The following is a 21,446-nucleotide window of genomic DNA, read 5'->3' on the forward strand; positions in this document are numbered from 1 at the left end:
GCCACGAGGGACCACGACTCATGTACAGAGCGCGAATACTGAAGAGTTCTAGGGTTAGTATCCAAATTCAATCGAGGTGCCGGCTCATCAGTGATGGCCGGACATTGCCGCTCCCGGGGGGTGACTTTTACTGCTCCTTGTCCGTCCCTCATGGACAGGGTAAAAGTCTCCATTATTACTCCTCTCACTTCAGTGTCTACACCTGACACCAGGCCGGGACTTGTGACTTCTACCCCTTCTATGTTGGAGGTGCCGGGGCACTGCGTATAGCCTGCGCACTGGTGATTGTGTAGCTTTGGTTTTGCAGGCCGTAACATTGCGTCTATTTGCCCGTTTTTGGTTCAGTCATATTTAAGTGAATAGGTCTGAGCTGTAGTACCAAGAATTGCCACTATACCATGAATGGCGCTGTGCTAGGAAAGGAATAGAGGCTGGGGCTCATCTGAACACTGTGGTCTCTGGAAAGTGATTGTCTGCGCCCGTCAATCTGACCACATAGTGATAGACGCACGGACGGACACTTACTCTGTGCCGCCGTATGATGAAGCAGCAGCGGCTCCAGGGTCCTGATGTGGAGGTGTAGGCCAGGCTGCTGGAGGGGTCGCTGGCTGTAGTGGGTGCGCAGGAACACCCTGCACTGTCCACGCCCATGCACACCTGTCCACCGTCCAGGTGCGGTAAACCGAATAATAATCGCGGTTACTGGCGGTTCAGATTCGGAGGTAATTGTGGAGAAGAGCCGCCCCGCAGCTTCACCTCGTGTGAACCAGTTATTTAAAGCCAAATCTCACGCCGCGCTACTTGTCACATCCAATTACAGAAACGCTCCTGCAAGCAGAGACGTAAACAGCGAGCGTGGCGTCACATCACTTCTTCTATTTCTTTCCTCCTGTAATTTGGATGATGCGACTTCACCTGCTACAAACACTTTATAACTTATTATCGCCTCAAATGTATCCAAAATAACAGACAAAACATTCCGGTTTGATGATCACGTCCGGCTCCTCCGAGATCTGCGGGGAGATTTATCACAGGAGGTAAAACTGTTCCCCATGGAGACGAATCAGAGCTCAGCTTTACAGGGGTTTCCCATGAAGAATAGTTAGGCCCTATCCACAGGACCCCGTGGGGTCTCATGCGCTCACCAGTCTCCGTCTGCGGGAGCGACGAGGGGTCCATCAGAGGTACGTGGGACCCCATGCTTTCCTGATCTGTGGGGGTCCCGTGGATAGGGCTTAACTTTTCTTTGTGGGAAAACCCCTTTAGTTTTATTAACAGCTGTGGGAAAAGATACATCTTCCCCTGCGTCTCCATGGTGACAGACTACAAACACTCTGTAGTCAGATACCGCACCCTCCATGCAGGATACTCTCTAGTAGTTATATAATATTCTATAGTAGTTTGGTTTAGTCTTTGTGCACTTCCTCATAGACTGGGGCATCTTCTTATATCCTTCCTTCTAAGGGCTCTGGGGGTGGTAACAGAGCCCCTCCCGTGTCACAGCTCTTCATACAATCACACACTGCAGGACAAGGTTCTATTGGTCACATTTATATTTGTTCTGTTGTTTTTCCTCCTTAGATTTACAGATCAAGCTGTTATAAAACTTTCCCTTTTATACAAAGTCTTTGTGTGTGAGGATAGAAAATGTTATATATAATAACTGTACAGAAGTATGAAAGCAGAAATATACAATGTACAAATCAGTGCCATACAAAAGGGAAGACACATTCTGCTCAGCTTTACCTATAAGGCTGATAACTTAACACTTCCTATGGTTTGGGATCATTTGCATATTTTTGGGATGTCCCACAACCTAAATTATACATTTTTTTAAATCAAATTGTTCATTCAATGGCTGACCCCCCTGTGAGGTAATAGAGGCCCCTCCATCCTCCTCCTCCGGATCAGTGCAGTGATACTTCACGCTGCGTAGAGGAACATGAGCTCCATCATTAAAGGGGATTCCCCACAAAAGAAAATTCTCAGCCCCCAGTGATGTTACACAAAGAGCATGTTAACCCCTTACTTTACAATGTTACTCAGTGTTATTGCTGTTTTAGCTCCTATCACTCCAAGCTGCTCAGTGTAACATCCCAAGGGTATGGGCGGGACCTCTCTAAGCAGACACATTATGATCCCTCTAGTTGTGTGTGGTGACAATGTGGTTACAGTATCAGGGTACAGGTGTATATACACTCTCATCGGACCTCTGACATTGTACTGACACATAGATGAGACAGATGAGAGATGCATGAGCTGATTACACTGTGAGCTCTGCTACATCTCACAGACATGTGCCTGCCTCCCCCTTCCCCCAGATCACTTATCTACTCGTAGCTTGCAGCGTCTCTCGTCACAATCTCCTGAACTGATCAGTGAGAGTCTCTGAGCTCCGTGCAGGGGGCCTGGCTACAGACCGTAATCTCAGGAGCACACAAAAATCCAAGAGGGCCGCCCAACCTAGATCTATGAAATGCTGTATATTTGTTAATAACAGTGAATTAGAGAATGTGATATTTTGTTATCCAGGGGACATATAAGAAACTCGTCTTTGTGGGAGGAAAACCCCTTCAAGCAAAAAAATAGGGTGAACCTAGAAAAATATGAGAAGGACTCAACACTTCGGTCCCCAATGTACTTCACTTTCTAGAGCATACACTAGGACAGGCCACTCGCTGGTTGTGGAGCAAACACCAGGACAGGCCACTTAGCCGATCGCTGGTTCTGGAGGAAACACTAGGACAGGCCACTTAGCCGATCGCTGGTTGTGGAGCAAACACCAGGACAGGCCACTTAGCCGATCGCTGGTTGTGGAGCAAACACCAGGACAGGTCACTTAGCCGATCGCTGGTTGTGGAGCAAACACTAGGACAGGCCACTTAGCCGATCACTGGTTCTGGAGGAAACACCAGGACAGGCCACTTAGCCGATCGCTGGTTGTGGAGCAAACACTAGGACAGGCCACTTAGCCGATCGCTGGTTGTGGAGCAAACACCAGGACAGGTCACTTAGCCGATCGCTGGTTGTGGAGCAAACACTAGGACAGGCCACTTAGCCGATCGCTGGTTGTGGAGCAAATACCAGGACAGGCCACTTAGCCGATCGCTGGTTGTGGAGGAAACACCAGGACAGGCCACTTAGCCGATCGCTGGTTGTGGAGGAAACACCAGGACAGGCCACTTAGCCGATCGCTGGTTCTGGAGGAAACACCAGGACAGGCCACTCGGCCGATCGCTGATAATCCACCTACTATGGCAGATCCTAGATTTTCCTGAGGATTTGGGGAACTCCCAGGAAGTGCAGTGCGGAGGGGAGCATCAGTACAGATGCAGTTATTACCATTTAATTATTTTACTGGTTCCAGTGGAGCCCTAACTATTGGACAACCCTTTTAAGGGGTTGTACCAAATGAGCAAGGTCTGCACCAATCCACAGGATAGGGGATAACAAGCTGATCAGTAAAAGCCCAACTCCTGGGACCACCACGGACAACAGGAGCCTAGGATCGGGGTCCTGTTCTCACTAATGTTGTGTTCCCATATTGTAGACATGTTGGACCTGATAATCCAACCATTAGTGAGAACAGGACCCGCATTCTCCGGATTGCTCCGTTCTCTTAGGGGGTCCCAGCAGTCGGACTCTGACCAATCAGCTTCCTATCATTATACGGTAGATAGGAGGTAACTTACTACAACCCCTTTAAACTCCCATTTACATCAATGCTACAGCATAAAGAGAGGGGGCAGTGCATGTGGGGAGGCGGTCGTGGGTGGGGGGCCCAGCGCCTGCGGGGAGGCGATCGAGGGTGGGGGGGCCCAGTGTCTGTGGGGACGGGGTCAGGATTTAAAAAAATAAAAATCTTTACAAATGCAATATAAAATGTCTAAAAATAATGTAGAAATAAGAACATGATCCACACAGCGCAGAACTGGATATACGTCTCCTCGGATGGTGAGGCGCAGGACATCGCTCAGAGCAGGCACCACAGCACGGTCAGAGCCGCCACCACGCCATTCAGTATCGCCATAGTGTAGCCCATGTGGAAGGAATGGCCCGTCATCCTCCTGCAAGGAACAAGCAACATCAGGTTACAAGAGAAGACAGAGACTACAAGCTCAGCGGGGACCGCTACAAGTGACAGCTCAGCGGGGACCGATACAAGCGACAGCTCAGCGGGGACCGCTACAAGCGACAGCTCAGCGGGGACCGCTACAAGCGACAGCTCAGCGGGGACCGCTACAAGCGACAGCTCAGCGGGGACCGTTACAAGCGACAGCTCAGCGGGGACCGCTACAAGCGACAGCTCAGCGGGGACCGATACAAGCGACAGCTCAGCGGGGACCGCTACAAGCGACAGCTCAGCGGGGACCGATACAAGCGACAGCTCAGCGGGGACCGCTACAAGCGACAGCTCAGCGGGGACCGCTACAAGCGACAGCTCAGCGGGGACCGCTACAAGTGACAGCTCAGCGGGGACCGCTACAAGTGACAGCTCAGCGGGGACCGCTACAAGTGACAGCTCAGCGGGGACCGCTACAAGTGACAGCTCAGCGGGGACCGCTACAAGTGACAGCTCAGCGGGGACCGCTACAAGTGACAGCTCAGCGGGGACCGCTACAAGTGACAGCTCAGCGGGGACCGATACAAGTGACAGCTCAGCAGGGACCGCTACAAGTGACAGCTCAGCGGGGACCGCTACAAGTGACAGCTCAGCGGGGACCGCTACAAGTGACAGCTCAGCGGTGACCGACGCAGCAGCCGCATAAGCCACTGATACAAGTGACAGCTCAGCGGGGACCGATACAAGTGACAGCTCAGCGGGGACCGATACAAGTGACAGCTCAGCGGGGACCGCTACAAGTGACAGCTCAGCGGTGACCGACGCAGCAGCCGCATAAGCCACTGATACAAGTGACAGCTCAGCGGGGACCGATACAAGTGACAGCTCAGCGCAGACATGGCGGCGCTGGTGACCCACATCAGACACAAGGGCTGCGGCAGATGTCAGGACTCAGATTTCTCCATCAGTCACGAGTGTCAGGAGCTTGTGCTCTAATAGAGACAGATAGAGGGGAGCTACGGCAAAACAAAGCTCCAGCCAGTGTTATGGATTGTTTCCAGAGAGATGAGTGATCAGACATTTGTGCATGTTGTTAGTAGCAGCAGGACTGTGATATATGGATTCATATCCCAGGATTCTTTTTTTTTTATTAATAATTTTTATTAGTTTTATCAAAAAACAACATAACATGTATTCCAGTGTTGTACAGAGTCATATAAATCAGATAACAAGATTTTGTAGATCTTATGATTACTTTATATCTTCTTGTCTACTCGTATCATACTTGACATATCTGATGATGACGACTATTTTAGGGATATCATATAGTATACATGTCCTTAACTTCATAGAACCTTATTTAGTCCTTTAACAAGAAGAAAACAAAAAGAAAAAAGAAGGTATGGGGGGGGGGGGGAAGGCAAGCCGTGAATACAGATACCAGTAACTAGTTTTATAGTAGATTCTCAGGTTATGTGCTGAAATGTTTACTTCCTGTCCAGAGGTTCCATTTGTCGTGAAATTTCTTGAAAGTTGTGGTCTGGTGCGCCAGAATTCTTTCATAGGCGCAAGTTGTATTCATTTGGCTGATGATCTCGTTGATGTGGGGAGATTCAGTCTTCTTCCAATGTCTAGTGATAATTAATTTTGTGGCCATCAGGAGGTGTATTATCACCGTCTTCTGTTCTTTTGGGACGTCTTCTAGGTTTATCAGTAGGAGGGCTTGTTCTGGGTTTAGCACAAAGTCCTTTTTTGTTATTTCTTTTATGATTGTAGTTGTTGCTTTCCATAGGGGAAGGATTTTGGGGCAGTTCCATAGAATATGTAATAAGCTTCCTCTCATCCCACATTCTCGCCAGCACATTGGTGAAACATTTGGGTATATAAGGTTGAGTTTCGAGGGAGTGAAGTACCATCTAAGGTGGGTTTTTAGGATGGCCTCTATATGTGAAGTGCAGCGTAGTGTTTGGTAAGTCGTTTGGAGCGCTGCTTCCCATTTTGCTGGTGAAAATTTCATTTGGAGATCTTCTTCCCATTTTAGTTCGTTTTGAGTTTTGGTAAATTCTGTTTTCTTTTCTAGTCTATTGTAGAAGAAAGAGATTCCTTTTTTCCCCGGTTTTTCTTTGTCTAGATATTCTAACAAAATGGGATCGATTTTAGGAGTTGTTTGGTTTAATGAGTTATATAGAGTCTTTACCCTTGTGATTTGTTGGCATTCGGTAGGTGGGAGGCCTCTAGTGTTCAGTAGGAATCTGGTGTCTATGTGACCATTTGGGTTGAGAATGTCGCTTATTGTTTTGATTCCCTTTTGTCTCCAAGTTTCTAAGTTAAGATGCTTATTCTGGTTTTCTAGGAAGCTTAGTGGAATTCTATTTATCATGTTGAGGGTGTGGTTGTTTTCTTTCTTGATCATGTTTGCCCATAGGTTGTCTGATATTGTCATGGATTGGAGTTTGGAGGGTGGAGGGTCTGTACCCCATAGTTTGGCGATCATTCTCTTTGCTAGCGCTGTGTTATTATTGTAAAATCTCTCTATTCCTATCCAGACTTTGTCTTGTGTGTCTGCCCACCAGTGCTTCAGCTGGTCAATTATTGCAGCTTTATAATAGTCCTTTAGATCGGGGAGCCCTAAACCTCCTGCTTTCCTGTGTTTGACCATCTTACTTAATGAGACTCTCGGTTTCTTATTTTGCCAAATGTATCTCTGAAGATTTTTGTTGTTTGCTATAAAAAAGGAGTTTGGTAGTTTGATTGGAACCGTTCTGAACAGGTATAAAAATTTAGGCAGGATTACCATCTTAAATGAGGCGATGCGGCCGAACCATGTGAGTTGGTGTCTAGAGTATTTTATATATAATGCGTTGATGGAATTGACTAATGGTGCAAAGTTTGTCTGATACATTTTGTTTGATGGATAAGTTAGTTGGATACCCAAATAGGTTATGTTTTGTGGTTGCCAGTCTAAGTGGTATTGCTGCTTCAAGGTGTTTAGTTCTATATCTGGTATTTTTACTGGAAGGATTTGGGATTTGTTAGTGTTAATTTTGTAGTGTGATACTTTTCCGTATTCTTTTATTGTCTCAAATACGTATTTTAGTGAGTTTTCCGTCTTTGTCATTATGAGTACTATGTCGTCTGCAAAAAGTGCAATTTTTTGTAGTGTGTTCCCTATTTTGACCCCTGTGATGTTGGGATGACTTCTAATTAATTCTGCTAAGGGTTCAATAGAGAGACTAAAAAAAATTGGGGATAGAGGGCAGCCCTGTCTGGTTCCATTAGTAAGTGTAAGTTTCTGGGACAGTGTATTATTAGTATATACATAAGCGGCTGGATTGGAGTATAATGCTTTGATTGCTGACAAAATTGGGCCTCTGATTCCGTATTTTGTTAGAGTGTGGAAAGCGTAGTTCCAATTAACCCTATCAAACGCTTTTTCCGCGTCAATTGTCAGGAACGTTGTAGGTATGTTGTGTATCTCACAGTGCTGAAGTATGTTTAGCAGTCTTCTGGTGTTGTCGGGTGCCTGTCTGTTGGGGACAAATCCTACTTGGTCGTTTTTAATCAGTTTGTGTAGAATGTTTTTAAGTCTGTTTGCTATTATCTTGGCGTATAATTTAACGTCTGTATTGAGTAAGGAGATTGGTCTATAATTAAGGGGGGTGTCCGTAGGTTTGCCTGGTTTGGGGATGGTTATTATCAATGCTGTTAGCATGTCTTGGGGGAATGTTTCTTTGTCAGTCGCTAAGTTGAAAATTTTTTCTAAGTATGGAGTTAGTATATGTGAGAATTGTTTGTAGTATTCTCCTGTCAGTCCGTCAAACCCGGGCGCTTTGTGGGGGGGAAGTTTTCAAATTGTCTGCCTAATCTCTTCTTGAGTGAATGGCATATTTATTTGTTGTTGTTGTTCTGGAGTGATATGAGGTAAATTAATCTTTCCTAAAAACTCTGCAATATCTTTTTCAGTAGGTTGGTGAGACGTCGGGTCTAGTTTAATATTGTACAAACTCTGGTAATAGTCCTTAAAGGCGTTAGATATTTCTCTAGGGTTGCGCAGTGCTTTGTTACTGAAGGGGTGTTTTAGTTGAGTTATTTTAACTTTTTGATGCTTGTCTTTTAGTTTTTTAGCTAATAATGAGCCTATTTTCTGGTCCTGAGCGTAATACTTGGATTTAGTGAACCGTGTAGCTCTTTCGTATTGATAGAGAAGGAGATTACGTAAATGATCTCTCTCTTTATTTAATTCTGTCTTGAGAGCGAAGGATTGTCTTACTTTATTTTGTGTTTCTAAAATGTGTACTTTTTTAGTTGCGTCAGTTATGTCTTTGTCCCGTTGTTTTTTAATTTTTGCCCCTAGTTTCATAAGTTCACCTTTTATGAATACTTTGTGTCCCATCCAGGCCGAGAATAGGTTCGTTTCTGGTGAAAAATTGTTTTTTAGGCATTCTAATAAGGCGGTTTCTATAATACACTTGTTACTATCCTTGAATACTATGCTCATATCCGCTTTCCATATATAATCATTGTACTTGGATAGAGCGTCCGATATGGTCATAAAAATGGGGGCATGGTCAGACCACTCTATGTTACCTATCGCAGTTTCTTCTATTCTATCTAAAAGGGAACGGTCAATTGTAAAAAGGTCAATTCGTGAATAAGTGTTATGCCTCTGTGAGAAGAAGGAGTAGTCACGCTCAGTGGTGTGTTGCATTCTCCATATATCATGGAGTCCGTTTTTCCATAGGAGTGTGTGGAGTTCGTAAGGTTTATGTTTCGGGTGAGAGGTAGAGTCCATGTCGTGTTGTACCGTAGCATTAAAGTCGCCGCAGATCACTAAGGATCCCTGTTGAACTTGTCTGATTTTATTTAATAGCTTAGTTATGAAGCGGTTCTGACGTTTGTTTGGGGCATATAGGTTTACTATAGTGTATTTTATATTATTGATGTCACAAACTAAGATGATATATCTACTGTTGGGGTCTATTATTTGTTGATCTATACTAATGGATAGCTGAGCTCTGAAAGCAATTAGCACGCCTCTTTTCTTCTTACTGTATGTGGAGGAGATGATGGTTGGATATAAATTGTGGCTGGTATTAGGTGTGTTTGTGGTTGATAAATGTGTCTCTTGTACACAGCATATGTCGATTTTATTGCGTTTTGCCTCTCGCCATACTGCTGTCCTTTTGTAGGGGCTATTCATTCCCTTGACATTAAGGGACATAATTTTTATTCCCATTTACCGTATGGTGTGATGCATTATCCTGTCTGAGACTTTTATGTCTGGTATACCCTCTAAATGAATGTTATTTCCGCAGTCACAGCTTGCCTTTAGGGGTGGGTGAGGGAGGGAAGTGGGGGTGGGAGGTAACAGAAACTTTTTAACACAAACATGAATAAAGCATAGCATTACATTCTTCATATCAATTATCACTAAAGAGATCGCGAAGGTCTAAATAATATCGCGACTATGGGGGGGGGGAAGATACCAACATGAGCATATAGGGTGTAGATCAAAGTGTCCAACAAAGCCTATACTTAGCTGTCGCGATGAATACGTGAAGTGATAGTCCCAGGATCATCAGCGGACATTCCAGTCTGCCTCCAGATGTTGTGGTGGTTTTCTTGCCGGGGTTTTTGGATCTGGATCAGTTGAGATATTCCAGGATTTTAGGATCTCTCTTCCCGCTTCTGCTGAGTCGATTGGGATGATGGAGTTGTGTCTTCTGACGAGGAGTTTGGTGGGGAAGCCCCATCTGTAGGGTATTCCATGGTTTCTCAGGATTAGTGTAATCGGCGTAAATTCTCGTCTTGCCTGCAGAGTTGCTGCTGATAAATCGTTGTACAATTTGATGTTATTATACGGTTGTGGTAAGGTTTGGAGTTTTCTTGATTGTGTGAGCAATGCTTCTTTGACATGAAAGAAGGTGAACCTGGCCAGGGTGTCTCTTGGAACAGTATCAGGTAGGTTAGCTGGTTTTGGTACTCTGTGTACCCTGTCTAGGCATAGCTCATAGTCGGCTAGATCAGGCAGTAGAGTATTAGTTAGTTTTTGTACGTATTGTTTGAGGTCTTGTCCTGGTACACTTTCCGGGATACTTTACTTTACTTTACTTTATTATCCCAGAAGGGCATTTAAAGTGTCACCTCAGCAATACATAAAATTGACAAGACAGCACATATATAAAAAAACTCACATAAAAAGAACACATATACAATAAGACAGAGTAAAAACACCAATACACAAGGTAAATAATTAGTTAAATAGATTATAAAAGTAATAAAATGGAACCCATATTTCCAATAATCTTTAATTTCTAAAGCATTCCTATGTTACCCCTAATTGCGGTATTTGACAGCTCGAGAGCGGCCGGTATAAACGACTTTTTAAATCTCTCCGACCTGCAGCGCAAGAGAATAAAACGGGAGCTAAAACCACTGACCTGTGCCTGCAGCACGCCATGCAATGGATGGTCTCTATTATTTCTAATTTTTTCCAATTTCCTTAATATCCCGCACTGTACGAGTTTTTCCCATCGATCAAATTGTAAACCCACTATCGAGGAGGCTTTCTTAATTATTTTATTCATCTTTTGACAGTCCCTACTAGAAATGCAGTTGCCCCAAGCCACTAGGGCAAATGCAAATGCGCTCACCATAATCGTATTATAGAAACTGACCAACATAGTCCTCTGGATGTCAAATGCTCTCAGTCTACGTAAAAAGAATAGATTACTATTAGCACGTCTAGAGACCTTATCAATATGCTCATGCCAACTTAATTTATTATCAATAATTACGCCCAGATATTTATAGCTACCAACCTGCTCCACTTCTGTCCCTGCTATAATGAGCGGTTTGGGCATAACGCCCCTTTTCCTTGAAAAATCTATAACCAATTCTTTCGTCTTATTTACATTTAATACGAGACCATTTAAGCTGCACCATTCAGTAAAAGTATTCACTGACTCTCGATATTCACTATCATCCCCCTCTGTGATACAGCCCACCATTACCGAATCATCCGAGTATTTCTGTAGAAAACAGGCCAGATCATTTTTCCTAAAATCAGAGGTGTATAGAATAAACAAGAAGGGAGCTAACACAGTACCCTGGGGGGCCCCCGTACTGCACACCACCTCATCAGACCATGTGTCACCCAACCTGACCCTCTGTGGTCTGCAGCGCAGATAACTCATCAGCCATTTAATCATGGTCGGTTCTATCTGCATAAGCTGCAGCTTCGATTCTAGCAATGCTGGAATGATCGTATTAAATGCACTGCTAAAGTCAAAAAAAGTCAAACGTACCTCTGTTTTGGGGGATTCTAGATGGGCACATACTCTATGTAACAGATTAATTAATGCATCATCAACTCCCAGCCCACGCCGATATGCGAATTGTAGTGGGTCTACGAATTCCTTCACTACACTGGATAAATGCCGCATAACCAGTCTTTCTAAGATTTTCATGACCACCGGGGTCAATGCTATTGGTCTGTGATCGTTTAATGTTTTCGGTCGAGGAACTTTATTCACAGGAACTATGACCGAAGTTTTCCATAGTGTTGGCACTATTCCACATTGTAAGCTCATATTAAATAAATGTGTAAAAACCTCACCTAGCTCTCTACAGCATGTTTTCAAGACCCTATTATCCAGCATGTCTGGGCCTCCAGCTTTACTAGATTTTATCCGTCCTAATTCTAGTACCACATCCTCAACTTTAATCGGTGGCATCATCTCCTGTTTTCCTTCCTCGTAGTGTTCCCCCACCGTATTTAAATTTACACCATCCCTTACATTACTTCCCAGCACTATGGATTCACTCATATCATCAAACCGATTAAAGAAATTATTCAATTCGTTGGCCTTCTCTTTATCCCCTTCTGCCCCCTCAGTTCGCGTTGGTATACCGGTGATTAGTTTTAGACCCTTCCAGACCTCCTTTGTTTTCTGCTCAGACAGCTTATTTTCTAATCTCTTTTTATATGCAGCTTTACACTCTCGGATTTTCTGTTTAACATCCTTCAATAAGCTTCTATAGGAGTCCTCATCCCCAGCCAGGAATGCCCGCCTCTTCAACCCCAACAATTTCTTAAGTTCTCCGGTCATCCATGGTTTGTTATTTGCAAATATTTTGACCCTTTTTACTGGCACTATACTGTCTACGCAAAACTTGATATAGTCAGTGACCAGGGTAACGCTTAGATTTACATCACCCTGAGCTTCACCACATAGCAACTCCCAGTTCGTAGTTGCAAAACAGCATTGCAATTCCTCTTCCACTGACCCCGACCATTTACGTACCACCATCTCCTTAGAAGGGAGTCTTTTTAGGACCGGGCGATATCGTGGTTTAAGAAAGATCAAGTTATGGTCAGAATTTCCCAAGGGTGACAGTGTCACAGATTTGTAAGCATCAGTAATGTTAGCATAGAATAGATCAAGTATATGTTCTCCTCTAGTCGGCCTAGTCACATACTGTGTTAACTTTGACCATACACCCGCTTTCCTAACGTGGTTGAAATCTCCAGTTATGATCAATAAAGTATCACTGTATCTACCTTGTAGTTCACCAACCACATCCTGAATTACTGTAAGTGCCGCATCGTAATTGGCTGATGGTGGAATATATATACCAACCAAGATTACAGCCGAGAACTCCCTCGGCAGATAGAAGGGCCTCATCACCAGTGCTAAGATCTCCACATCTCCACAGCAATGTTTCATTCTTACCGTAATATGTTCGGCTAAACACCATCCCTGATTTACATAAATAATAATACCTCCACCTTTTTTCTTCCCACTATTTCTACAATCCCTATCTCCCCTGATCTGGGAGAAACCTGGTACACTAATTAGGCTATCCGGGATCATATCGTGCAACCATGACTCAGTGAAACACATAATACAGCACTTCAGCAATTCATTATCATTCATGACCATAGAATGTAACTCGTCCATTTTGTTACTTAGAGATCTTACATTTCCAGTTAACACCGACGGGACAAACGGTCTCATCCCCCTCTTTTTCTGTTTACACTTAAAGCCTGCCCTCGTACCCCGAAACGGTCTCCTAATTTCTTTTGGTATATCTTTACACTTCATATTCCTCCTAGGTATAGATTTCCTAATCTCTAAGAGCACGTAACGCGTAAACCTAATTCTACTGTTCTCTATAGATTGCATATACACATTTTTCCTTTCCTCCCCATAACTATAAACCCCGGGGTTGAGATTCCCTAATCTCAGGCCCATATTTTTATTCACTCCTCCAGATTTCATACTTCCATTAACCGTATATGGATACAGGCAAAGGGGGGGGAAGTTGGTCTCCCCACTAGTCACAACTATATCTGCATTTTCCGATCCAGTCCTTGACTGACAATGAACAGCAGTTGCAGCGCTGGTTTGCACCTGGACCTCCTGATTCAGACCGCGGTGCAGGGCCATAGGGGGGCAGAACAAGCACCCGCCATGAATGGAGCCCAAGAGGACCCCCATCCTCTGATCGAGGTAGCCCAGACTCTCCACAGCCTTCAGAGATAACTCACCAGGTAGACCCAGGCAACCACGGGCTGAGTCCAATAGCAAAGACCACAGACAGAGCGGGATGATTCCGCCCACCCCCAGTACAAAATACAGAGGCAGAACAAGACTCCACACTCTGAGTGCCTGCCAGACCTCATATTCCCGGACGCCCCCGGACCCCATTACAGGGCTGACTGCACCAGCAATTGGTACTATCAATTCAACCTGGGAGATTTCCCTCCCCAATTCGTTTGGCCGCACTTGGAGACAATCTAAGACACAGGGATCCTCTCCTCCCATCCCTAGGCATCGGCTCATCCTCCCCCCACCCGGTACCCCATACCTTAGGTCTAGACGTTGGCGGTCACAGTCCAATTTCATGTCTGATGTCTGCACTCGGGATCAGTCCAATACGAGATACAGCAGGTCTCGAGGTAGTCCAGCTCTTGGAGGTAGTCCAAGAATTAATAGGGTCAAGCAGTCCCAGGTTGTGAAGGGAGGGGGGGGGGGGGGGTGAAAGATCTCAGACAATCCCAGATAGTCCCGATGGGGGGGGGTGGGGGCTTTCTTCAACAGTCCGAACAAAAAACGGTGGGCACGGAGGACCTCCAATCACCCAGGCAATGGCAGCGGACAATGGATCCCGGCAACAACAGCGAGGACGGAGGCACCCTGGCAATCCAGGCAGTCCGGACAGCGAAGATCCCCAGCCGACTCAGGCAGCGGCGACACAAGATCCTGGATCCCCAACAGTCCACGGTACAATCGGTGTGAAAGAAGAATCTCCAGCGATCCAAGTACGCAAGCAAGGTACAGGACAGAACAATTGACAGGAACGGCAAACAGGGGGACGGACAGACAGGCAAACAGGGGGACTGGCAGACAAAACCCCTCACTCCCCAGCCGGAGACAGGGCCGCTGCACCTGCAGCACGTACACCGCAGCCGCAAACAGCCCCAAGCAAACTTCACAAACCGCGGAGCACGAGCACCGCGCCGGCCGCAACACACGTGGCACCCCGCAGGACAACCACACCGGGAGCAAGGAGGAGAAGCGGGGGGGAGGAGGGGGGGGCAGCGTCCGGGCAGCAACAGCGTCCGGACCGCGGCACCAGAGACAGAGCAGAGTGACGTGCAGAGCTTTACATTGTTGCGTCTGCTCCGGTCTTCATAGTCGGTTAGTTTTGCTTGTAATTTAGAAATTTTTTCTTCGGTATCATTGTGCGCATCTACTAGGGCGTTATGGGCGCTGGTAAATGTAGTCATTCTATTTTCTGTCTGTGAGACTCTTTCTCCTAGTTCATTGACCGTGGTTTGAAGTGGAACAATTAGTTGTGACAGGTCCTTATGCATAGAAGTACGCAGAGCCATTAACATATCCTTAAGAAGGGCTTCAGACACAGTCTTGTCAGAAGCTTGAAAGCTTGTGAATGCATCCTGGCTGTTATTAGATATGGCATTTAGCTCATCATTCTGCAGCCTCTGTTTTTGCTTAGCAGGGCTGATAGAGGGGGAGTTATATGCTGAATTAGGTGCTGATTGCAAGGAGCTTCTCTGAGAGGGAGAGCTCTCCACTGATTCTGAAGTTTTGCTGCTACTGGAGTGAGTGCACACGTGGGGCTTCTGGCTTGGTGCCATGATGGAGTCAGGCTGAGGTAAGAGTGTGTGGTTTGCCCGTGGCACTTGTGTTATAGGGGGTTTACTCTGACCTGAGCCGCTTGCTGTGAGTCTTTTCCCTTGGTCCTCCGGTTGTGGGATTTTTAGCGCTCCCTTATTCCTCTGCTGAGCGCGCTGTGGGAGCGGGGAGGGCTGTTGTTTGCGCTGCTCGGCGCCATTTTTAGTTTTCCCGGGCGCTGCGGAGCTCTGCTGCCTGGGTGTTTTATCGGCGTCTCTCGCCGTTCTTTTCCTGCTTGAGGAGCTCATTCTGGTCCCCCGGTGTCCGGGCTAGTGTTTTTGCCGATCCTGCAGGTGGTCGCTGGCGTTAGTCGCTAGAAACTCAGCTTTGGGCACGGAGCTACTCCTCTATGCGGCCATGCAGCTCGGCGGTAACCACTCCCCTCCCATATCCCAGGATTCTATCTTTTCCAACTGCACTGGTGGCGTGTCCTCACCCTGCTGTGCTCTGTGCAGTGGCGTGTCCTCACCCTGCTGTGCTCTGTGCAGTGGCGTGTCCTCACCCTGCTGTGCTCTGTGCAGTGGCGTGTCCTCACCCTGCTGTGCTCTGTGCAGTGGCGTGTCCTCACCCTGCTGTGCTCTGTGCAGTGGCGTGTCCTCACCCTGCTGTGCTCTGTGCAGTGGCGTGTCCTCACCCTGCTGTGCTCTGTGCAGTGGCGTGTCCTCACCCTGCTGTGCTCTGTGCAGTGGCGTGTCCTCACCCTGCTGTGCTCTGTGCAGTGGCGTGTCCTCACCCTGCTGTGCTCTGTGCAGTGGCGTGTCCTCACCCTGCTGTGCTCTGTGCAGTGGCGTGTCCTCACCCTGCTGTGCTCTGTGCAGTGGCGTGTCCTCACACTGCTGTGCTCTGTGCAGTGGCGTGTCCTCACACTGCTGTGCTCTGTGCAGCCACTGTCAGGTATAGTCCCCAGAGACATGTAATCAGACCTTCATTCATGTTTTTAGTAGCAGCAGGACTGTGATATATGGATTTTTATTACAGGGTTGTAGATTTGTAAACAGTAGCTGCTGCTGCGCATTCCCCCTCCCCTCCTCATAGACTTCTATTTGAGCAGACACCGAGGTGAGATTGATGTCCATTGAGACAGAAGAAAGAATCTCATTTCATCAGGAAACCGAGTAAATGGAGACAATTATTACCCTTCAACTAGAAGTCAAGCAAGAAACGTCACTAACCAACCCGCCACAAAGTAACCTACAGCTCGGCAGCATCTCCAGTACCGGCTCAGACTTGTCGTTACTCTGTTATTCCTTACTGAAGAGGTTTTACCACAAATCGTTAGCTCTTGGGACGCTATACGCAGCATTTTCTTTGCTCTATCCCTCAGATTCTCTCGGGAGCAGCTCCTTCCTCTGCAAGTGCTGAGGAGTCATATAAGCAAATCTACCGTCTCACAAGACGAGAGGGGCTGCTGCTCACGGAGGAGGAAGGAGGGGGAGGTCATGTGCTGTGTCTCCTACACAGAATAGTGAGGTCCAAGATCTCCACGTTCCCCATCAGTCCCTCCATCCCAGTCTACAGAACTTTCTCTGTCTCTCCGCACCTCCTGCTGCTCCCTCCCCCACCTTGTGCACTGTGCAGATGAGCTATTAACCCTTAGTTTTTTCCACTTATTACATGTTCCCTGCGCGCACAGCCTCCCCGGGCGCCCCGCACGTGCTCTGTGCAGTGTTCAGTGGAATTACTTGTATGAAACCAAATTACTACACATTAGAACACAAGGAATCATGGGACCTGTGGGCAGCTTAAATTGGACTGGACTCCAGTGCAGGTACAGGAAGACATTAGTCTCCGCCCACTTCACCTCTGTTTAGAAAGATTTTTGTCAAACACTTTCAGAACAGAAAATGCAAGAATTTTGGAAAGAAAAGGGCGAGCAGCACAATATGGGCAATGTTTGTTTTTAAAGGGAGAATCACATATAAGAATTTAATAAAATTATTAGAACTTTCTGCCCCCTGCACCTACACACATTATAAAACACATGAGGTAAAGTGGCCAAGCCCTGTAAGACCAGCAGCAAGATGGAAAAGGTGGCCATACCGGTAGATATAGGTGCCCCCGCTCCTCAATATGCAAAGTGTAAATCAGCAGTCCCGATCCCTCCACCCGTGCTCCCTAAGCTCGGCCGAGTGTGCATGTGTGGAAGCCGCTGCCAGGTTTATCTACACATCAACCCTAAAACCTGCAACAGAGACGAGGTGCGCACATGCCGGATCATCATGGATCATCAGCTGATAGCGCCTGTTAATGTCATTGATATACGCTCCATCCTTCAGGGGTACATATAGGGGCGCTGCACTATATAGAGCCCCGGCTGCACTCTCTATAATGTCATGATATACGCTCCATCCTTCAGGGGTACATATAGGGGCGCTGCACTATATAGAGCCCCGGCTGCACTCTCTATAATGTCATGATATACGCTCCATCCTTCAGGGGTACATATAGGGGCGCTGCACTATATAGAGCCCCAGCTGCACTCTCTATAATGTCATGATATACGCTCCATCCTTCAGGGGTACATATAGGGGCGCTGCACTATAAAGAGCCCCGGCTGCGCTCTCTATAATGTCATGATATACGCTCCATCCTTCAGGGGTACATATAGGGGCGCTGCACTATATAGAGCCCCGGCTGCACTCTCTATAATGTCATGATATACGCTCCATCCTTCAGGGGTACATATAGGGGCGCTGCACTATATAGAGCCCCGACTGCACTCTCTATAATGTCATGATATACGCTCCATCCTTCAGGGGTACATATAGGGGCGCTGCACTATATAGAGCCCCAGCTGCACTCTCTATAATGTCATGATATACGCTCCATCCTTCAGGGGTACATATAGGGGCGCTGCACTATAAAGAGCCCCGGCTGCGCTCTCTATAATGTCATGATATACGCTCCATCCTTCAGGGGTACATATAGGGGCGCTGCACTATATAGAGCCCCGGCTGCACTCTCTATAATGTCATGATATACGCTCCATCCTTCAGGGGTACATATAGGGGCGCTGCACTATAAAGAGCCCCGGCTGCACTCTCTATAATGTCATGATATACGCTCCATCCTTCAGGGGTACATATAGGGGCGCTGCACTATATAGAGCCCCGGCTGCACTCTCTATAATGTCATGATATACGCTCCATCCTTCAGGGGTACATTTAGGGGCGCTGCACTATATAGAGCCCCGGCTGCACTCTCTATAATGTCATGATATACGCTCCATCCTTCAGGGGTACATATAGGGGCGCTGCACTATATAGAGCCCCAGCTGCACTCTCTATAATGTCATGATATACGCTCCATCCTTCAGGGGTACATATAGGGGCGCTGCACTATATAGAGCCCCGGCTGCACTCTCTATAATGTCATGATATACGCTCCATCCTTCAGGGGTACATATAGGGGCGCTGCACTATAAAGAGCCCCGGCTGCACTCTCTATAATGTCATGATATACGCTCCATCCTTCAGGGGTACATATAGGGGCGCTGCACTATAAAGAGTCCCGGCTGCGCTCTCTATAATGTCATGATATACGCTCCATCCTTCAGGGGTACATATAGGGGCGCTGCACTATAAAGAGTCCCGGCTGCACTCTCTATAATGTCATGATATACGCTTTACATATAGGGGCTCTGCACTATAAAGAGCCCCGGCTGCACTCTCTATAATGTCATGATATACGCTCCATCCTTCAGGGGTACATATAGGGGCGCTGCACTATATAGAGCCCCGGCTGCACTCTCTATAATGTCATGATATACGCTCCATCCTTCAGGGGTACATATAGGGGCGCTGCACTATATAGAGCCCCAGCTGCACTCTCTATAATGTCATGATATACGCTCCATCCTTCAGGGGTACATATAGGGGCGCTGCACTATATAGAGCCCCGGCTGCACTCTCTATAATGTCATGATATACGCTCCATCCTTCAGGGGTACATATAGGGGCGCTGCACTATAAAGAGCCCCGGCTGCACTCTCTATAATGTCATGATATACGCTCCATCCTTCAGGGGTACATATAGGGGCGCTGCACTATAAAGAGTCCCGGCTGCACTCTCTATAATGTCATGATATACGCTTTACATATAGGGGCACTGCACTATAAAGAGCCCCGGCTGCACTCTCTATAATGTCATGATATACGCTCCATCCTTCAGGGGTACATATAGGGGCGCTGCACTATAAAGAGTCCCGGCTGCACTCTCTATAATGTCATGATATACGCTTTACATATAGGGGCACTGCACTATAAAGAGCCCCGGCTGCACTCTCTATAATGTCATGATATACGCTCCATCCTTCAGGGGTACATATAGGGGCACTGCACTATAAAGAGCCCCGGCTGCACTCTCTATAATGTCATGATATACGCTCCATCCTTCAGGGGTACATATAGGGGCGCTGCACTATAAAGAGTCCCGGCTGCACTCTCTATAATGTCATGATATACGCTTTACATATAGGGGCGCTGCACTCTCTATAATGTAAAGCCACGGGATAACGACGTCTCCTCTCCACCTACAACACAATAATAATAATACATGGCGCAGCAGCAAACATCCAGGACTGTGCCGGGCCGAGCGCACCATCTACTGACCAGCGCTGCACATGCACGGATTTCACACGCTGCCAATAGCTACGGCTCAGTCCACACAGATGCAGTCAGACTTCCTGCCACCATTATCAGACACAGGGTTAAAGGTCACCTACATGGGAGCAGTTAAAGGGGCGTTATTCCACACCACGGTACAAATAAATTTGTTTTATACTTTGAACTTGGGTCTTATAGCATACTTCTTCCTTCTTTTGATTATATTATTGGATTGTTTGTGTATGACTTTTGACCCTGACCATATATATTTAAGGAGTGCTAGTCCCGCCCCTTTTGTTTCTCGGAGTCTATGAAACAGGACACCACACGGTCCGTGATTGATGCCAGAACCACAGCAGTGTGAATAGGCTCATAGCCGGGCGTCTGTCTCATCTCTCCGGCACATCATTAGTCAGACTGTCAGAGCGCACATCCCGGGTAGGTGAGAGCCAGAAGAGTAGAAGCAGCTGATACAGGCAGTCACAGTGCACCAGATCCTCACATCCTGCCCGAAATGCCCCGGCCGCGGAGGGGTTAAAAGCACCAAAAAAGAAGACAAACCACAATATCCATGGACATCCCTGAAGGCAGATATTCCGTGGAGACCACACTTACTTGAATCTTGCAGGGGACAGAGGAGTAGGTGGAAACATTCCTGGCTCAAAAGAGTCAAAGTACGTCACAGTCCAAGAGAAACTGCAGCAGGATAGACCGGCGAGAAGAGACAGCACCAGAAGACTCCAGAAACCTAAAAAGTGGCAAAAAGAAAGTCACATGAATGTGAAAAGGGACACGTAGACCAAGCACAATGCAGGGGATGGGAGTCCTTGCATTATAGAGAAATGTGATGCAAGGACTCCCTGCTGTCTGCTGGCTAAATTACAGAGGAGACAGATGGAGGAGAAGGAAGCATGCTCGTCCTGCCACTCCACCCATTATGGAGAATGGGAACCCCTTCCCTCTGGATTACTGGGGGTCCCAGGGATCGGCCCCTCACAATCAGATTAAATAGTTTGTAGAGCCCCTGTAAGAATGGAGTCTGTGATCCACCATCATTCATTCTCAGACCCATGAATTCATATTTTATAACCTTTAGGGTACATGCACACGAACATGTGCCCACCGAGCGCTGCTCACCCCTCCCCTCTCCATAGAGCAGCAGAGGACATGTCCTGACCAGGGGTGATCACCCCTCCCCTCTCCAAGAGCAGAGAGGACATGCCCTGACCAGGGCTGCTCACCCCTCCCCTCTCCATAGAGCAGCAGAGGACATGTCCTGACCAGGGGTGCTCACCCCTCCCCTCTCCATAGAGCAGCAGAGGACATGTCCTGACCAGGGGTGCTCACCCCTCCCCTCTCCATAGAGCAGCAGAGGACATGTCCTGACCAGGGGTGCTCACCCCTCCCCCCTCTCCATAGAGCAGCAGAGGACATGTCCTGACCAGGGGTGCTCACCCCTCCCCTCTCCAAGAGCAGAGAGGACATGCCCTGACCAGGGGTGCTCACCCCTCCCCTCGCCATAGAGCAGCAGAGGACATGTCCTGACCAGGGGTGCTCACCCCTCCCCTCGCCATA

At 47.1% G+C, this 21,446-nt stretch overlaps 1 protein-coding gene across 2 annotated transcripts in view; it reads right to left on the reverse strand.

Moving 5' to 3' along the window:
* Positions 1–1,530: 1,530 nt before the first annotated feature.
* Positions 1,531–21,446, reverse strand: part of ARL6IP6 (ARF like GTPase 6 interacting protein 6) — a 28,057-nt gene continuing 8,141 nt past the window's right edge. The window contains exons 4-5 of one of the 2 annotated variants that reach the window (XM_072122497.1): positions 20,487–20,619; positions 1,531–4,067 (exon numbers count right to left, since the gene is read on the reverse strand). In XM_072122497.1, coding sequence (XP_071978598.1) covers positions 3,974–4,067; positions 20,487–20,619 — 227 coding nt within the window. In that variant the 3' untranslated portion in view covers positions 1,531–3,973. Of the gene's footprint in view, positions 4,068–9,412; positions 9,890–20,486; positions 20,620–21,446 lie in introns of those variants that run through there. The other variant, XM_072122496.1, reaches the window with a different exon arrangement.

This window comes from Engystomops pustulosus, chromosome 8, assembly GCF_040894005.1.
Source record: "Engystomops pustulosus chromosome 8, aEngPut4.maternal, whole genome shotgun sequence".
NCBI lineage: Eukaryota > Metazoa > Chordata > Amphibia > Anura > Leptodactylidae > Engystomops > Engystomops pustulosus.